Here is a 17,500-nt window from a genome sequence, read left to right as displayed (position 1 = left end):
ATAATATTACAACTTATATATGTACAAAATGATGCAGTTATTGCGTGCTATAGTCAGAATGTGTGATCCTGTGTGTGAAAACAAAGCAACTAAACCCAAAGAATTCACAACGTTTTATTATAATAATGTTCTCATTAGAATGTTATATACACGACATTCCCAATCATAGTTATTAATGTTGTGCACTGCTGTTTGAGCTGCGTGCGCTGAGCTAAAGATGATCACCGGTAAACTGAAGCGCTCTTTTTAACTTAACCAAACGCATTCTATATGAGATAAATCAGATATACATCAAATAAACACAATATTACAACGTACAATTGCACAAAAGGCTGCAAACGAACAGCGCGCATCTGAAGTGTCTCTGAAGGAAATAATGCATTATTTATCGGCTTTAAGATATCGGCCAAATTTTCTTATCAGGCCGATACCGATAACAGAAAAAATGAGCATTTATCGGCCGATACCGATATGGTGGCCGATATATCGTGCATCCCTAATTTTAATAAATATTTTTAGATTTTATCTTATTTCAGTTAAAATTGATTTCAAGTAACAAAAGTGCTTTTTATGGTTTTAGTTTTAATTAAATGGTAACCCTGAAGAATAGAATAGAATACATTAGAATAGAATAAGTGTTATTTTGGAATCACTGAGACACACTGTTATAGTTTTTAATATTTTGAATTAGTTTTTGTTTATTTATTTTCTCTTTTTCTCTTAAATTTTAGTTAGCTGTAGTAATGTTGCTGTTTGTTTTTATTATTTTTTTAATTTATTTTTTATTAACTAAATGAAAATGACAAATGTTGCCTTGGCAACTAGCTGAAATATTGCTGAAATATAGCTGAATTTTTTACATTTTATTTCAGTAACATAGAATAGAATAGAACAGAAGACAGTTTGAGTAATGTAGAAGCTCTGTTTGATGGGCCCCTGCTTGTCTGAAGCGCAGACTCATGGAGTCTAATGTAATCGGGCAGGTGTGGGGGTCAGCGAGGGTTTATGGGTCGGGGTCGTGACCTCTGGTGTCGGTTCAGGTGTGTGTGTGTGTGTGTGTGTGTGTGAGAGAGTGTGTGTGTGTCGGTCCAGAGTCTTTGTTGAAGATCCTGGTTCTCCTTTTGTTACTGGAGTCGTAAACATGCTCGTGACTTTTTTACTTGCTATTATATTATATAATACTATTATATTATTTGTCATTAAAGTTAATATACTACAATTATAATTTAATTTTAGTATTTTTAGTATTAATATCAATAGTATTACTATATAATAGTTAATATTTCTATTTAACATTTATTTTTATTTCAGTTTTAGTCATTTTAATACTTCAACTTTAAGTATACAGTATGTATTGTAATATTTATTTCTTAATATTTGATTTTGTAGTATTTTGGTGTTATATAGTTGAGTTAGATCAGTTTAATAGAAAAGTTTATCATAATATTTCTCTTTTGAGCTGTATTTCAGTTATTTAATTTCAACCTATATAAGGACTCTTATTTATATAAAATATTTATATGACGTTATTTACAAAATAAAATTATACATGTATTTAATTTATATATATATATATATTATTAAAGTTAGAAAAACTCTTCTTAGATAACTTTTCAAAATCTAAGCAACAGTGACATCACTGTGATATTTGCATACTGACTCGTGATTGGTCATGTCTTCTGTGCAGCTATTAACTATTTAAAGCTGGTGTAACAATGGTGTCATGTTTCTCAAAACATCTGATTTCAACATGAAGCAAAGACTAAAAACTTCTACATTTCCGCTGCTGCCTTGCATACACCGAAGCCAGAGGAGTGAGTTCAGGAGTCTGTAATTAAACCCGTGTTGATGAATGCTAGAGGAAGATGTGAGTGTGTTCATGTGGTTCGAATCTACCCTCACATAAACTCCTCTTGCTGAATCACAACGTCGATCTGCTGCTGCTGCAAACTACTTACTGGGATTTTACCATGTTTAAGGGCTGTTTTTAGACATGACGCTGTAGTAAAATCACTCAATGCACTCGTTTGCTTTTATAAAAGGTCCAAAAACAGCAATATGTTCTATTAATAATCAGAATGAGCTATAGATTTAGCTCATCTAAACTGAATTTAGAGTCAGATGTGTCTGTTTTATAATATGCCGTTTGTGCTGTTTTTGGCCTCTGCCTGCTGTTGCCTTGATGATGGAAAATCACCACGCGTCTCAGATACAGTCAAAGGCTGTGTGTTTGTGTGTGTACAGGCCGGATCATCCACAGGTGCGCCAGATTTAACCTGTTTACTAGCAAACGTCTGATCATTCAAAGCTCGTAGATCAGGATGAGATCAGAAATCATCTACAGGAACACAAATCTGTTTTCTCTGTCATACAAGCTTCATTTTGCACTGATTGCATTGTTAAAATGTTGCTGCTCTTAATATAATTAGATCCCTGTGATATCCATTTTATTTTTTTCCGGATTCTTTTTTGATGGTTTCATTAAGTTTTAATAATCATGTGGGTGTGTGTGTGTGTGTGTGGGTGAGAGTGTGTGTGTGTGTGTGTGTGTGTGTGTGTGTGTGTGTGTGTGTGTGTGTGTGTGTGTGTGTGAGAGAGTGTGTGTGTGTCGGTCCAGAGTCTTTGTTGAAGATCCTGGTTCTCCTTTTGTTACTGGAGTCGTAAACATGCTCGTGACTTTTTTACTTGCTATTATATTATATAATACTATTATATTATATTATTTGTCATTAAAGTTAATATACTACAATTATAATTTAATTTTAGTATTTTTAGTATTAATATCAATAGTATTACTATATAATAGTTAATATTTCTATTTAACATTTATTTTTATTTCAGTTTTAGTCATTTTAATACTTCAACTTTAAGTATACAGTATGTATTGTAATATTTATTTCTTAATATTTGATTTTGTAGTATTTTGGTGTTATATAGTTGAGTTAGATCAGTTTAATAGAAAAGTTTATCATAATATTTCTCTTTTGAGCTGTATTTCAGTTATTTAATTTCAACCTATATAAGGACTCTTATTTATATAAAATATTTATATGACGTTATTTACAAAATAAAATTATACATGTATTTAATTTATATATATATATATATTATTAAAGTTAGAAAAACTCTTCTTAGATAACTTTTCAAAATCTAAGCAACAGTGACATCACTGTGATATTTGCATACTGACTCGTGATTGGTCATGTCTTCTGTGCAGCTATTAACTATTTAAAGCTGGTGTAACAATGGTGTCATGTTTCTCAAAACATCTGATTTCAACATGAAGCAAAGACTAAAAACTTCTACATTTCCGCTGCTGCCTTGCATACACCGAAGCCAGAGGAGTGAGTTCAGGAGTCTGTAATTAAACCCGTGTTGATGAATGCTAGAGGAAGATGTGAGTGTGTTCATGTGGTTCGAATCTACCCTCACATAAACTCCTCTTGCTGAATCACAACGTCGATCTGCTGCTGCTGCAAACTACTTACTGGGATTTTACCATGTTTAAGGGCTGTTTTTAGACATGACGCTGTAGTAAAATCACTCAATGCACTCGTTTGCTTTTATAAAAGGTCCAAAAACAGCAATATGTTCTATTAATAATCAGAATGAGCTATAGATTTAGCTCATCTAAACTGAATTTAGAGTCAGATGTGTCTGTTTTATAATATGCCGTTTGTGCTGTTTTTGGCCTCTGCCTGCTGTTGCCTTGATGATGGAAAATCACCACGCGTCTCAGATACAGTCAAAGGCTGTGTGTTTGTGTGTGGACAGGCCGGATCATCCACAGGTGCGCCAGATTTAACCTGTTTACTAGCAAACGTCTGATCATTCAAAGCTCGTAGATCAGGATGAGATCAGAAATCATCTACAGGAACACAAATCTGTTTTCTCTGTCATACAAGCTTCATTTTGCACTGATTGCATTGTTAAAATGTTGCTGCTCTTAATATAATTAGATCCCTGTGATATCCATTTTATTTTTTTCCGGATTCTTTTTTGATGGTTTCATTAAGTTTTAATAATCATAAAACAATTATATAAAATATTTTTTTTATTTAATGTTTTTTTTCCCCAATTTAATAATTAACAATTTAATAGTTTGTTATATCCTGTGCAATGTTTTTTTTTTTTCTCTCAAAGAAATTCTGTGATTGTTTTTTTTTTTTTTTCTGGGGTCAGTTTTAATTTTTGAACTAAATTTAAATAATCATAAAGAATGTCTGTTGAATTCATAAAATGTTAACAATTTAATTTATTAAACCTTTCAACAATAACTTTGTTCTATGCGGTGTTTTCTCTCTCTCTCTCTTTTTTATTTTTATTTTTTTTAGAAATTCTGTGTCTGTTTTAATTTTCTGGATTCTGTGTTTTATGATTTAATAGATTTTTTTATGATCTAATTTTTTATTTTTTTTATTCTGTGTCTGTTTTAATTTTCTGGATACTGTGTTTTATGATTTAATATATTTTTTTATGATATAATTATAATTTTTTTTTAATTCTGTGTCTGTTTTAATTTTCTGGATTCTGTGTTTTATGATTTAATAGATTTTTTTATGATATAATTATAATTTTTTTTAAATTCTGTGTCTGTTTTAATTTTCTGGATTCTGTGTTTTATGATTTAATAGATTTTTTTATGATATAATTATAATTTTTTTTAAATTCTGTGTCTGTTTTAATTTTCTGGATTCTGTGTTTTATGATTTAATAGATTTTTTTATGATATAATTATAATTTTTTTTAAATTCTGTGTCTGTTTTAATTTTCTGGATTCTGTGTTTTATGATTTAATAGATTTTTTTATGATATAATTATAATTTTTTTTAAATTCTGTGTCTGTTTTAATTTTCTGGATTCTGTGTTTTATGATTTAATAGATTTTTTTATGATATAATTATAATTTTTTTTAAATTCTGTGTCTGTTTTAATTTTCTGGATTCTGTGTTTTATGATTTAATAGATTTTTTTATGATATAATTTTTTATTTTTTTTATTCTGTGTCTGTTTTAATTTTCTGGATACTGTGTTTTATGATTTAATATATTTGTTTATGATTTAATGATTTTATTTAGACATTCTGTGTCTGTTTTAAGTTTCTGGATTCTGTGTTTTATGATTTAATAGATTTTTTTATGATTTAATGATTTTTCTTTTGAAATTCTGTGTCTGTTTTAATTTTCTGGATTCTGTGTTTTATGATTTAATAGATTTTTTTTTATTTAATTACTTTTTTTAGAAATTCTGTGTCTTTTAATTTTTCTGGATTCTGTAATTTTTTATTTAATACAAATGTTTGATCAAAAACAGTGGTAATCAAATTAATCTATAAAATAAAAATAAAAAATTATTCATCTTTTAAAAAGTAATCAAATTAAATTTGAACCGTTCCTTACATTTTTTGGCAAACAGATGGTAAACAGAGGTTTACTGTTTAAATTAAAACATGGATGATATTGTGATATTCTTTTAAAATAAAAATGTTATAGTAGTCATAATAATATCATTGTTATTATTTGAGAAGTAAGTTCTGCTGTGCAAAAGTAATATATTTCTGCCACAATTTCTCAAAGTTAGACCGAACTTTTATTTTGACAGGCTGTAGCGAAGATATTTTCATAGTAGCCTTTTTACGCTTTAATATTCACAGACATCAGTCCATATCACCATTCGATTAAGTGAACAGCCATACTTTTGATTTGTTCATTCAAATTGTATGCCAGATTCCATTTTTATGACTGGACTCTGCCACATATTGTTTTGTATGTATTGTTGTTTTTTTATTCAGTAGAATTAACTTCATAGTATTTATGCAGACACAGTAGCTGCTATTTCTGCCGCAGTCATAATCTACATCAATATGAGTCACAGAGTCTTACAGCCCCGGTGGTTGCCCGCTGAGACGTCACGTCTGTGGGATTCACTTCAGTCTGAGCTACTTAGTTAGTTAGTGGTTTGAACCAGCATCTTTTTGTTTACAAGCTCAGATATTTACCTGCTTTTTCGCCACAAGCATGTGTGTGTCAGAACCAGAGGCGGACAGTAGTGAAGTATTTCAAGTGTACTTTTCAAGTGTCTATACTTTATCAGAGTGTTTTTCTTTAGAAAACTTTACTTCACAACATTCCAAAGCATAATATTGTACTTTTTACTGCACTACGTTTCATATTAAATATAATTTAATACTTAATTACATTAGAAATCTATTACTTTCTTACTTTTACTCAAGTAAAAGTAATTCAAAGATTTACTTGAGTACAAGAAAGTACTACATTTGTAATGTTCGTAAGTATTAAAGGTAAAACAAACAACAACTTTTATTCATGAAATGTAGTGCAGTAAAAAGTAAGACTTTATGCTTTGGAATGTAGTGAAGTAAAGTTTTCCAAAGAAAAATACTTTATCACTTTATTTTGATTTCATTTATTAGAAATAGAAATCTTTTCTAACATTATAAATGTCTTTACAGTCACATTTGATCAGTTTAATTAATGCATCCTTGCTGTCTAAAAAAAAAAAATATATTTTACTGACCCCAAATTTTTGAACAGTAGTGCAATTATGCATCAAAAAGTCATAAAGCAACAGTTTAATACTCAGATATTGTAATTTACAGGTTCCTTTAGCTGCTGTACTTCTCTTTTAGAAACTAAATCTTGTACTGTTATGATGCATGAAGATGTGAGATGTTTAAAGAAGCTTGCTTCCCCTGCCGTTGCAGTAATCAATCAATTCCCACATTGTTTTTTCTTTTCTAAACCTTCTCTAAACAGTTTATGCTTCTTGTTGAACCCCTCGCTGCAGCACATTGGCATCAGCGCTTTATTTAACCGCTCTAAAAACTTTCTATCTTTCTCCGGAGTGAGAGGACTGATTATTCCTCTTTACCCAGCGTCCCCCGCATGATTCTTGCTGTGATGGTTTCTTAGTCCTCTTGAGAAGTTGTTTTGCCTTACCCAGCATTCCCGGTGACTTCAAAGCCTCTGTGAATGTTTCGTGCTCCGTGGCGGTCCATTGTGCCGGCTTTACATATTCATGAGGATCGTCTGTCTATCGCTCACCAATGGCTCACGGTTGGGATGCTGGAGCTTGAAAGCAAGACACCATGAGACCTGAGGAAACTCTCAAGAAGCAGAACAATTAGACGTTCAGGGTTTATTTTTAGTGAGGTAAGCTGAAATGCTTTGGAGTTTGGTTTTGAGGTAAGACACTGCAGGCAGAAACATTGTGTTTCATGCACTGGTCAGTTTTGAGAGCTTTTCATAACACAATGTGTCAGACTAGTGGAAAGAAAACATCCAAAATACACTTTTGAGTGTTTATTGTATTGCACTTTATCTATTTGCATCTGTAGATTTCAATTACAACATATATCTTTAACACTAGAACTACCGGAATTCTACAACTACTAGAATGGCCAAACCGTTTATACTAGACTGAATTGAATGCCATTTTTGTCATATCATATTTACATTCGAAGCTTCTTTTGAGGTTTTACAATGAAGCTTTGAGTGTCTGTTGTCATATTTTATGACATCATCAACCTAAAAAATAAGATATTTTTTGTAATATTTAATTCTAAGTCTAAATGCCAACAAATATGAACCGAAGCAAAATATTTATGTAGATAAAACATAAAACACAGGAAATAATTATACATCTTTTTTCAATACATTTTTAACTTTTGTACTTTACAACGCTCTGGAGTTATTAGAAATGTTTGGATCAGATGAATTGGAAAAAATTCTATGCAACCACCACTGGGATCGTGATGCGCGAATAAATGGATCTGTTATGATAGTTTAGATAATAATAAACATTGTCACTGTCGCAAAAAAAAGCCTAATTAGTTTGTTTTATTTCACAATATCAGTCTTGTCGGGGCTAAAATTAGCCTATATGCGTTAGCTATAGCATTACACTAGCATAAAAATAATAGGCTAATAGCCATTATTATTATTATTATGGCTATATTTAACCGCTCTAAAAACTTTCTATCTTTCTCCGGAGTGAGAGGACTGATTATTCCTCTTTACCCAGCGTCCCCCGCATGATTCTTGCTGTGATGGTTTCTTAGTCCTCTTGAGAAGTTGTTTTGCCTTACCCAGCATTCCCGGTGACTTCAAAGCCTCTGTGAATGTTTCGTGCTCCGTGGCGGTCCATTGTGCCGGCTTTACATATTCATGAGGATCGTCTGTCTATCGCTCACCAATGGCTCACGGTTGGGATGCTGGAGCTTGAAAGCAAGACACCATGAGACCTGAGGAAACTCTCAAGAAGCAGAACAATTAGACGTTCAGGGTTTATTTTTAGTGAGGTAAGCTGAAATGCTTTGGAGTTTGGTTTTGAGGTAAGACACTGCAGGCAGAAACATTGTGTTTCATGCACTGGTCAGTTTTGAGAGCTTTTCATAACACAATGTGTCAGACTAGTGGAAAGAAAACATCCAAAATACACTTTTGAGTGTTTATTGTATTGCACTTTATCTATTTGCATCTGTAGATTTCAATTACAACATATATCTTTAACACTAGAACTACCGGAATTCTACAACTACTAGAATGGCCAAACCGTTTATACTAGACTGAATTGAATGCCATTTTTGTCATATCATATTTACATTCGAAGCTTCTTTTGAGGTTTTACAATGAAGCTTTGAGTGTCTGTTGTCATATTTTATGACATCATCAACCTAAAAAATAAGATATTTTTTGTAATATTTAATTCTAAGTCTAAATGCCAACAAATATGAACCGAAGCAAAATATTTATGTAGATAAAACATAAAACACAGGAAATAATTATACATCTTTTTTCAATACATTTTTAACTTTTGTACTTTACAACGCTCTGGAGTTATTAGAAATGTTTGGATCAGATGAATTGGAAAAAATTCTATGCAACCACCACTGGGATCGTGATGCGCGAATAAATGGATCTGTTATGATAGTTTAGATAATAATAAACATTGTCACTGTCGCAAAAAAAAGCCTAATTAGTTTGTTTTATTTCACAATATCAGTCTTGTCGGGGCTAAAATTAGCCTATATGCGTTAGCTATAGCATTACACTAGCATAAAAATAATAGGCTAATAGCCATTATTATTATTATTATGGCTATTTTGTCATAACATTGAAGTAGGCTATTATTGATAACAGCCAGGCTATAGTCTTCCAGCCTAACATAGCCTACCTGGACTTGTGTGCAGATTGAATGACAGCAGTTGTTGTATTGGAAGTGTCCACCCGGCTTTTTTACAAACAGGAATTTTAGCTTAGCAATAAAATATAAAAACAACTAGAATAAAAGTTGCTAGGCAACAGTGACTTGCATCATGAACATGTCAGGATACAGATAATCAAATGTTTATAATGTTGTGTCTGAGACGGCAGGGAGAGATCGCTGTTGTAAGTGCAGATCAGGAGGTGTTGAGAGCTGAAGGATGGCCCGGAGATGCCGATGGTCTAATGGCGTCGGGTGCTGTGATCCGATTGGGTTTCCCACCTGTGTGCAGCTGTTGGCTCATAGGAAGTGGAATGTCTTTCCCAGATTCCGTGACCGAACTCTCAACGACCGCTGAAGGCGGAGGAAGAAAAAGTGCGGCAGAAAATCCCCTGTTGAAATTTCACAGTGGCAGGCGGAACATCGCTCATTGTACATTGTAATGTAATTGTACATTGAACATTGTAATTCAAGAGTCCGTGCCATCGCGATTGCTTGTCCTTTGTTCCTCCCTTGAGTCGTGAGTTTTGCGGTTGTCTCACAGATTTTCCAGCTGCGTGTGATCGACAGAGTCGTCTGGCCGTAAATCCACACAGACTCTGAACCTCTTGGCTTTTCTCATGTCCGTGAGGGAACACTAACTGCAGCTTTTGTGTGTTTTGCCCAAGGGTTTGTTGGCTAATTATAGTTCCAACTATAATAAAACCACTTAAATGGATAGTTCACCCAAAAATAATGATTTACCTTCACGCCATTGCCAATCTGTGTAACTCTCTGTGTTTTGTAGAGCACAAAAGGAGACATTTAGCGGAACCTTCATACTAGTTTATTTCATGTAGTAGAAGCAGACCAAACATGACGAAAGTAAAGGCAGCTTAGAAACAATCCGTATGACTTGTGTGCTATATTCCTAGTATTTCTTAAGCATAAAAAGCCCTCTTTCCCCCAGACGGCCCATTTCTCAGCAGCGGGCCTCACGCTGGGCATTTGATGGAGCTTGCGGCCAGTGTGTGAGCGGGCCTGACCTACTCACAGCTTCCCGAGAGCTCGCCCCGATCGCATGTAATCACACCAAACGAGCGCTGACAGCGCCAGTGCCACAGTCACATCACTGCCGCCCCACTGAACTCCCAGCAGCCCACACTATTGTTCCCGCTCTCACTTTCTCTTTGTTTTTAGCTCATCAACAAACATCCATTCACACACTCTCTCTCACACACACACACACGCACACACACACACGCACACACACACACACTCATTTACTCCCGTTTACTCCCACCTTCACAGCGTCACGGCCGGAGAAAGAGGAAAGTGTGGAGCGTCGGTGATTGATCGCTGAGTTTAAGATCTCATCTTTGAGTTCAGATCGGGGTTACTGTGGTACATGCGTCAGAGGAGAGTGACCGTGTGGGTATAATGCTAATAAAATACATTCATATTCATATGGAATTTTATATTTTATTTAGATTTACATTTACTGAAGGAAATAAGAATGTTGCCTTGCAGATGTTAAGGTGCTAATTTACTTAGTAGAGATTGACCGAAATTTATGACAGATAACACCACTGATTATTTTAATATTGTCTCTGTGTAAAATTGATTTATTATTATTATTATTATTATTTTAATTGTTGTTTTATTTATACTGTTTGGCAAAATGATAAACATTAATAATATTCATGTTTATCATTAATATTATTAACACTAATTATAAACATTAATAAACATAATAGTAATAGATTACAACAACAAAAAACATGCAATGTTTGTTAATATTTATTCATTTATTTTTTAAATTATTATTATTGTGTTTGATCATTATTGTTATTGTAATTGTTTTATTTAAACTTTTTGGCACAAATAATAAAGATAGTAATAAATATTGATAATAATAATGAACAACAATTGTTATTTTTATTATTAATAGTACTAATACTATTACTAACAACGTTGTCAGCAGCAACAACAACAATTATTATGTATTTTATTGTTGTTATTTTATTTATGTGTGTTTTATTTATGCGCTATGTGTTTTTATATTTTTATTAGTATTTTATTTAACAAAAACAACAATAATAATATTAATTAATTATTTAATTATTATGATTAATACTACTACTACTACTTATAATAATGTTGACAAACTAAGTCAATTATGATGAATTGAAATGTTTCCAAAAGGAAATTTGGACCAAGATTTTGCAATTTATCGGTAGACACAATACACAATATTAAGGAACCAATAACTGTTTGAGTAGAAAAGTATGAATATTGATCAAAGAAAATATCCAATATTCATCTTTATGTAAAGTGTCCTGCACCCTCGAGTCTCTGTGATCTTCTGGTCTCTAGATGTGGGATTTTTTCACCTGTTTTCAGGTCCAGCAGGCACGTCTGATCACTTTCTTCAGCGGCCTGATCTGCTGAACATGTGAGGTTCTGCTCATTTCTCATGTGAATCTCAGTAATGGCACTAACTCTTAATCGGCTTAAGTTGTATGTGTCGGTGAGATTAGGGCGATGGGGGGGCGTGTCGTGGCCCGAGGTGAGCCCCGCCATCACCTGATGTGTGAATGGCTTTTGTCATGCACTCTTTCTGCTCTTGTGTGTTTTCACTGCTGCTTTGTGTTCTTTATCCCAGCCGTAATGAGCTGTCAGTCAGCCGCTGGCACCCTACAGGGGAAAGGAGGTAATGCTTAACCGACCCGGCAGGAACTAGTTCTTACAGCACTTTGAGTGAGAATACATGGTGTGTCATTTGCTTTCATGTTTTTGATGTCAAACTACATGGAGATTTATTTCATAAACTATGATGTTTTTTCAGTTGCAGTTTAAAATGCTGTTAAGCATAGGCCATTTATCACTAATAATAATAATAATTTGCTACATTTATATAGCGCTTTTCTGGGTACTCAAAGCGCTTTACATGAAAGCGGGGGAATCTCCTCAACCACCACTTGTATTGGAGCTTATAATGACGTGAACAAACCTCTAAATATTAAAGTTTAGTATTTAACCAGCTGAACCCCAGAACTGTATGGAAAACATACTAGCTACTGCATAGCAACATGATAAAGGTTTGAAACACTGTTGCAACTGTATAGCAATGCCTAGCAACACGCCTAAAAGTAATTCAGAACACCTTAGCAACCGCATAGTAACATTGTATCATCCTCTCAGAACACCATGGCAGCTGTATAGAGATGCCCTAGCAACTACCCAGAACACCCCAGCAACAACACCACCCTATTTGTCATATTCGAACATTTTATATTTTCTTTACAAAATAAAAGAGACTAGTTAAAACGATCCTAACTGAGTGGTTGTTTTTATTTGCTGCTGGTTTGTCTGTTTGCTGGTTAGCAACACCCTGGCAACCACCCATAACACACTTTCGTGAATTTGGTGAGTTATGCACAGGCGAACATGCTCACATTTTCGTTGTGAAATGAAAAAGAGTAGATAAAACGGTCCTAACTGAATTTGAACTATAGTTGGTTTGTTTTCTTTGCTGGTTTGTCCGTTAGAGGTTGGCAACACCCTGGCAACCACCCATAGCACCTTACTAGTAATGTGTTGAATTTTGCACAGGTGAAAACCACTCATTTTTTTTTTTTTTTTATGAAATGAAAGATACTATTTAAACTACTATTGTATGAGTGTATTTCTTGCTGGTTTGCCTGTTTGTTGCTTAGCAACACCCTGGCAACCAGTTTTGCACAGGCAAACTCCACTCACTTGTTTTCATGAAATTAGTGCCAGTTAATAAATCAATCCAGACTGACTTTTAAACCACTGGTGTTGGTTTGTCAGTGCAGCAGGAGTTCAGGCGCTGTAGTCATGTGACTCTGAGCCCACAGGCGGCCCACTGAGCGCTGGAGGCTGTTTTTGGGGGTCACACGGCCGCCCCTCCCGCCCCTGGCCTCCTTTCAGCGGATGGCCCTCCCCTGTATGTGAGCGGCACGGGGCGTGAAGAGGGTCCGCTGGGGTTCCGGCTAAACCGCAGAGATCAACTGCTGCTTTTATTGTCTCTCCAAAAAGTGTCTGGAGCGGAGGGGCCGTCCCAAATGCAGGGAGAGAGTAACACCCTCTTTCTCTCTGTCCATCGCAGACCAGCCGTCAGTGTGGAGTAACTGTGGAGGGAGCAGCGTGTGCGTGCGTGTGTTTCCATGCCCTGTTCGTGCGGGCGGGCGGCTCGAGTCTCAGGGATGGAGCTTCAGGTTCGGACGGCTGGGACCCGCTGGATACCACTGCTGCTTCTGCTGGGTGTGCTGTGGCTGCGCTCGTCCGCTCAGGGTGAGTATCAGCCTTTACTGCCATCTTTGTCTGCTGTTTTGCGCATGTTCGGTTCTGATGGCAGTGTTTAACTGGTGTCTGTTTGTGTCTGACCCCCCGTTGCTGTACGTCATATTTCATGTTTAGAATATTTCTCGGACGGGCGTCAGAAATGCAGCGCTGCATTTGCCAAATATGCACCGGGGAGAACTATAAAATACATTCCGTTTAAAATATGCATGGGTAGTTGACGCACAACTTGACCAAGATTTTAGGGTAAAACGTACATGCATGTGTAAGGAAAAGTGTGTTTTAGGTTACTGGAAAGTTTCTAATTGCCTATTAAATGCTCCTTCAGTGACAAATACACTTTTAAAAGTGCAAATAAGTAGTCAGTCAATTAATATGATGAATAATAATTATAAAATGCTGTTTTCCTGGTGCCTTCAGTGTTTTATGGCACCGTCAAGGTCAGTGTGGAGATAAACAGACTCCAACGCATCTTCATCTTCACAACTTCATCTCATCTGCTCTTCCTTGAGAAGATTGAGAAATGAAGCCCAGCTCGAGTCTTTGCATGCTTGTTTACTAATTAGAAAGTTTCTAATCACCTGTTCAGTGCTCATGTGATGATAAAGGTACTTTTAAAAGTACACATAAGTAGTCCGTTAATTAATATGATGGATAATCATGAATAATAATTATGAAAGAATCCACAAAAATGAAGTTTGAAATAGTTTTAGGGAGTTTGACACTGCAGAACATGTCAGCGTGTATATATTGTGGATGATTCATATTAAGAAGACATTATTGTCTTCATGAACAAAATGTAAAAATGACTTTCAGAGTGCATTTTAGCTCATATTTAATAAATGCATGGATGGTTGATGCAAAATGTGTCCATGGAGTTTATTTTTACATGCATGTGTGATGGAAAGTATATTTTAGGCAACTGGAAAGTTTCTAAAATGCTCTTGCAGTGACAAATTAACTTACAAAAGTACACAGAAGTAGTCTGTCAATTAATATGATGATTAATAATGAATAATAAAAATATGAATAATAATGAGTAATAAAAACGCAGTTTGAAATAGTTTTTAGGGATGTTGAATATTTATTGTGGATGATGCATTCAGGTATTTTTGTCTTCATAAACTTCATTAAAAAAAGTATCGGACATGCAGGAAACTATTAAAATGTAAAAATGACATTCAGAGTCCATTTCAGCTCATATTTAACATATGCATGGATAGTTTAGTATATGCATGGAGTTTGTATTTTTAAATCAACGCCAAGATTTTAAGTTAAAATGAATATGCATGTGCAAGTATATTTTAGGTAACTGGAGACACCCTTTAAATTCTCCCGCAGTGACAAATGAACTAAAAGTGCAAATAAATAGTCTTTCAATTATTATGATGACTAATCATAAAAGAATCAGGAAAAATGCATAGTTTTAGGGATTTACAGCATAAATGTCAGCTTCATGTGGAATATACTCTGTCTGATTCAACAGCAGTGCATGTTTTAAATAATATTGGTGTTAAATTGATTATGAGGAGGTTAATCTGGTAAAAAGCTCTCAGATCTGATCTGGTGTGGGTCTGGTTTTCTGCGTCCTCCTGGACGTGAGCAGGTGCTGCTGATCTCCGTCAAGCGTTCTGGCGTTCGATCAGATGAAAACATGAGTCAAGGACAGGCTGGAGTGGGAGAGAAGTGCTGCTTTAATGCGTGGTGACCTTCAGCGCTCCTCCCGCACATGAGTCAGTCAGCAGGAGTTCCTCCTCGAGCGCGCGGGCAGGTGGAGCTGGAGGTGTCACGCTGTAGTTTTCGGTTGAAATTCCCACACGGCCGTCTGAAATGAGGAGCAGGGACACAGTGAAGAAGATTGAGACACAACTTGTTTCAGAACCTAGTGAGCTGCCTGTCTAGACAACCTTATAAGGGTTCATAGACACACTTCTGATGTGAAGTATTTATCTTCAAAGACTCATTTTGGCTAAGCGTTCGTCCTTCACAGAGAAGTCTTTCCCAGAATGCAGATCAGAAGAGGTCAATAAAAAAATGAATGCAAATGAATATCACGGACTAGCAAAGACTGAAAAAATAATGATGATTAATAGGCTTGTTTCATTGGGGATGAAATTGAACAGGTATCAATAAAAATACTTATGTTGTAAAAATATTTATATTATAATATATATTTGGGTCAAAGACGTTAAGATGTCCGCATTAAAAGACATTTACAAAAGTGCTTTTATGTCCATAGAAAGCACATTAAATGTAAGTAAAGTGTCTACTTTTATGGTTTCAAATACATTTATGGAGATTAAAATGTCACAATTTGGTTGAAATAATGTCATTTGGTGTAACACAATATTTATTAATAAGTAATTAGTCTTTTAATATGTCATAAATTGATTTTTGTTGTAAATATGCCAGACAAGATTGTTACACCGAATGACATTTAGTCTTCTGTAAATCAGGGGAAAAATGTATGATATTTATTTTTTGCTCAGAAAAACAAAAACAAATGTGCAATTACGTTAAAAAGAAAACTTTTTAAAAAATTTGGGGGGAAAACAGCCTTGATGAGCAGAAGAGACTTCTTTAAAAACATTACAACTCTTACTGATCCCACACTTTTGACCGGTAGTGTAAATATATATATATATATATATATAATGCGATATGCGATACCTTGTTAAAAAATGCGATATTCTATATGCGATACGATGTTGCTTAAAGTGTGTACAATCAATTTAAATGATATTTTAAAATATTTAAAAATGAAAATTATATAACCAATTTGTTTCACATTCTTTCTTGGAAAATAAAGAATCACTACAACTTCTGAAAGTGATCAGCAGTGTTATAGCATTACATAAAAAGATGTCACATATCAGAAAATGTCATTTTAACATCAGTGTGAACATACAAACAAAAACAATGAATGACACTAATTTTATATCATTGTGACTTTGCTTTCCACACACTTTAAGTACTTCTTCATAAACCACGGCAAAAACTATAGTCTTTGACCTTTTGCAACGTTTTGATTTAAGTAGCTTATTATTAAAATGATTCAGATATCGCACACCGTTGCGATATGCATATTGCAATATTTACATTTGCGATATTTTGATACTTTCGATATATCGTGCAGCCCTAGTATATATATATATATATATATATATATATATACACGTGGTCAGAATTATTGGCACCCTTGGTAAATATGATCAAAGAAGACTATGAAAATAAATCTGCATTGTTAATCCCTTTGCACAAAAGTCTAACCTTTCATTGGATAATCTCATAATGTTTTTCTCTAATACACATTGGCCACCATTAACGGCACCCTTTTGTTCAATACTTTTTGAAACCTCTATTTCCCAAGATAACAGCTCTGAGTTTTCTCCTATAATGGCCGAAGAGTTTGGAGAGTATATATATATATATATATAAAATAAATGTATATTTATAAATAAAGTATTAAATTGTTTCTGGAAATTAATTTACAGTAATTCCTACTGTAAAATGTTGTCAGATTAATAAAATAGGTTTACATCATTATTATGAGTTTATTTTAAATTGCATTTTATTGAAATTTTGCTTCGTTCATTTTATTTGCAGTTCCTTTTGTTGCCTTTATTTAATCCCAGTAGAAATACTAGAGTTATGATGATGATATTTTCTAGCTTGATATGCAGAGTCAACTATAAATAAACTATAAAGTGGTTGATTTACTGAAGAGGGAAACACATCGACTGTGATTGATCCCAAGCAGCCTGACACTGACCAATAGCGTGAGTTGAGGGCGGGACTTTCTGTTTGACTGACCAATGACGGACAGGGAGATTGTTTCTGTTAGAAACTGAATGTCAGTTCAGTTCTGAATAGTTCACAGCAGTGATTTTTGGGTGTGAATGTGACATTATATGGTTGTGTGTGTATTGTGAGTGTGTGTGTGTGTGTGAGAGAGAGAGAGTGTGTG

The 17,500-nt window shown here is 34.3% G+C and overlaps 1 protein-coding gene across 1 annotated transcript in view; it reads left to right on the top strand.

Annotated features, from left to right (window-relative positions):
• The window catches only part of bmpr1bb (bone morphogenetic protein receptor, type IBb), a 46,647-nt gene that overhangs the window by 4,788 nt on the left and 24,359 nt on the right, over nt 1-17,500 (top strand). Inside the window, exon 2 of the mRNA XM_016242691.1 lies at nt 13,340-13,524. Coding sequence (XP_016098177.1) covers nt 13,398-13,524 — 127 coding nt within the window. The 5' untranslated portion in view covers nt 13,340-13,397. The remainder of the gene's footprint in view (nt 1-13,339; nt 13,525-17,500) is intronic.

Source organism: Sinocyclocheilus grahami, unplaced genomic scaffold (assembly GCF_001515645.1).
Source record: "Sinocyclocheilus grahami isolate Dianchi unplaced genomic scaffold, SAMN03320097.WGS_v1.1 scaffold669.1, whole genome shotgun sequence".
Taxonomy (NCBI): Eukaryota; Metazoa; Chordata; class Actinopteri; order Cypriniformes; family Cyprinidae; genus Sinocyclocheilus; species Sinocyclocheilus grahami.
The sequence above is the reverse complement of the archived record's forward strand: the minus strand, read 5'-3'. Positions and strand labels throughout refer to the sequence as shown.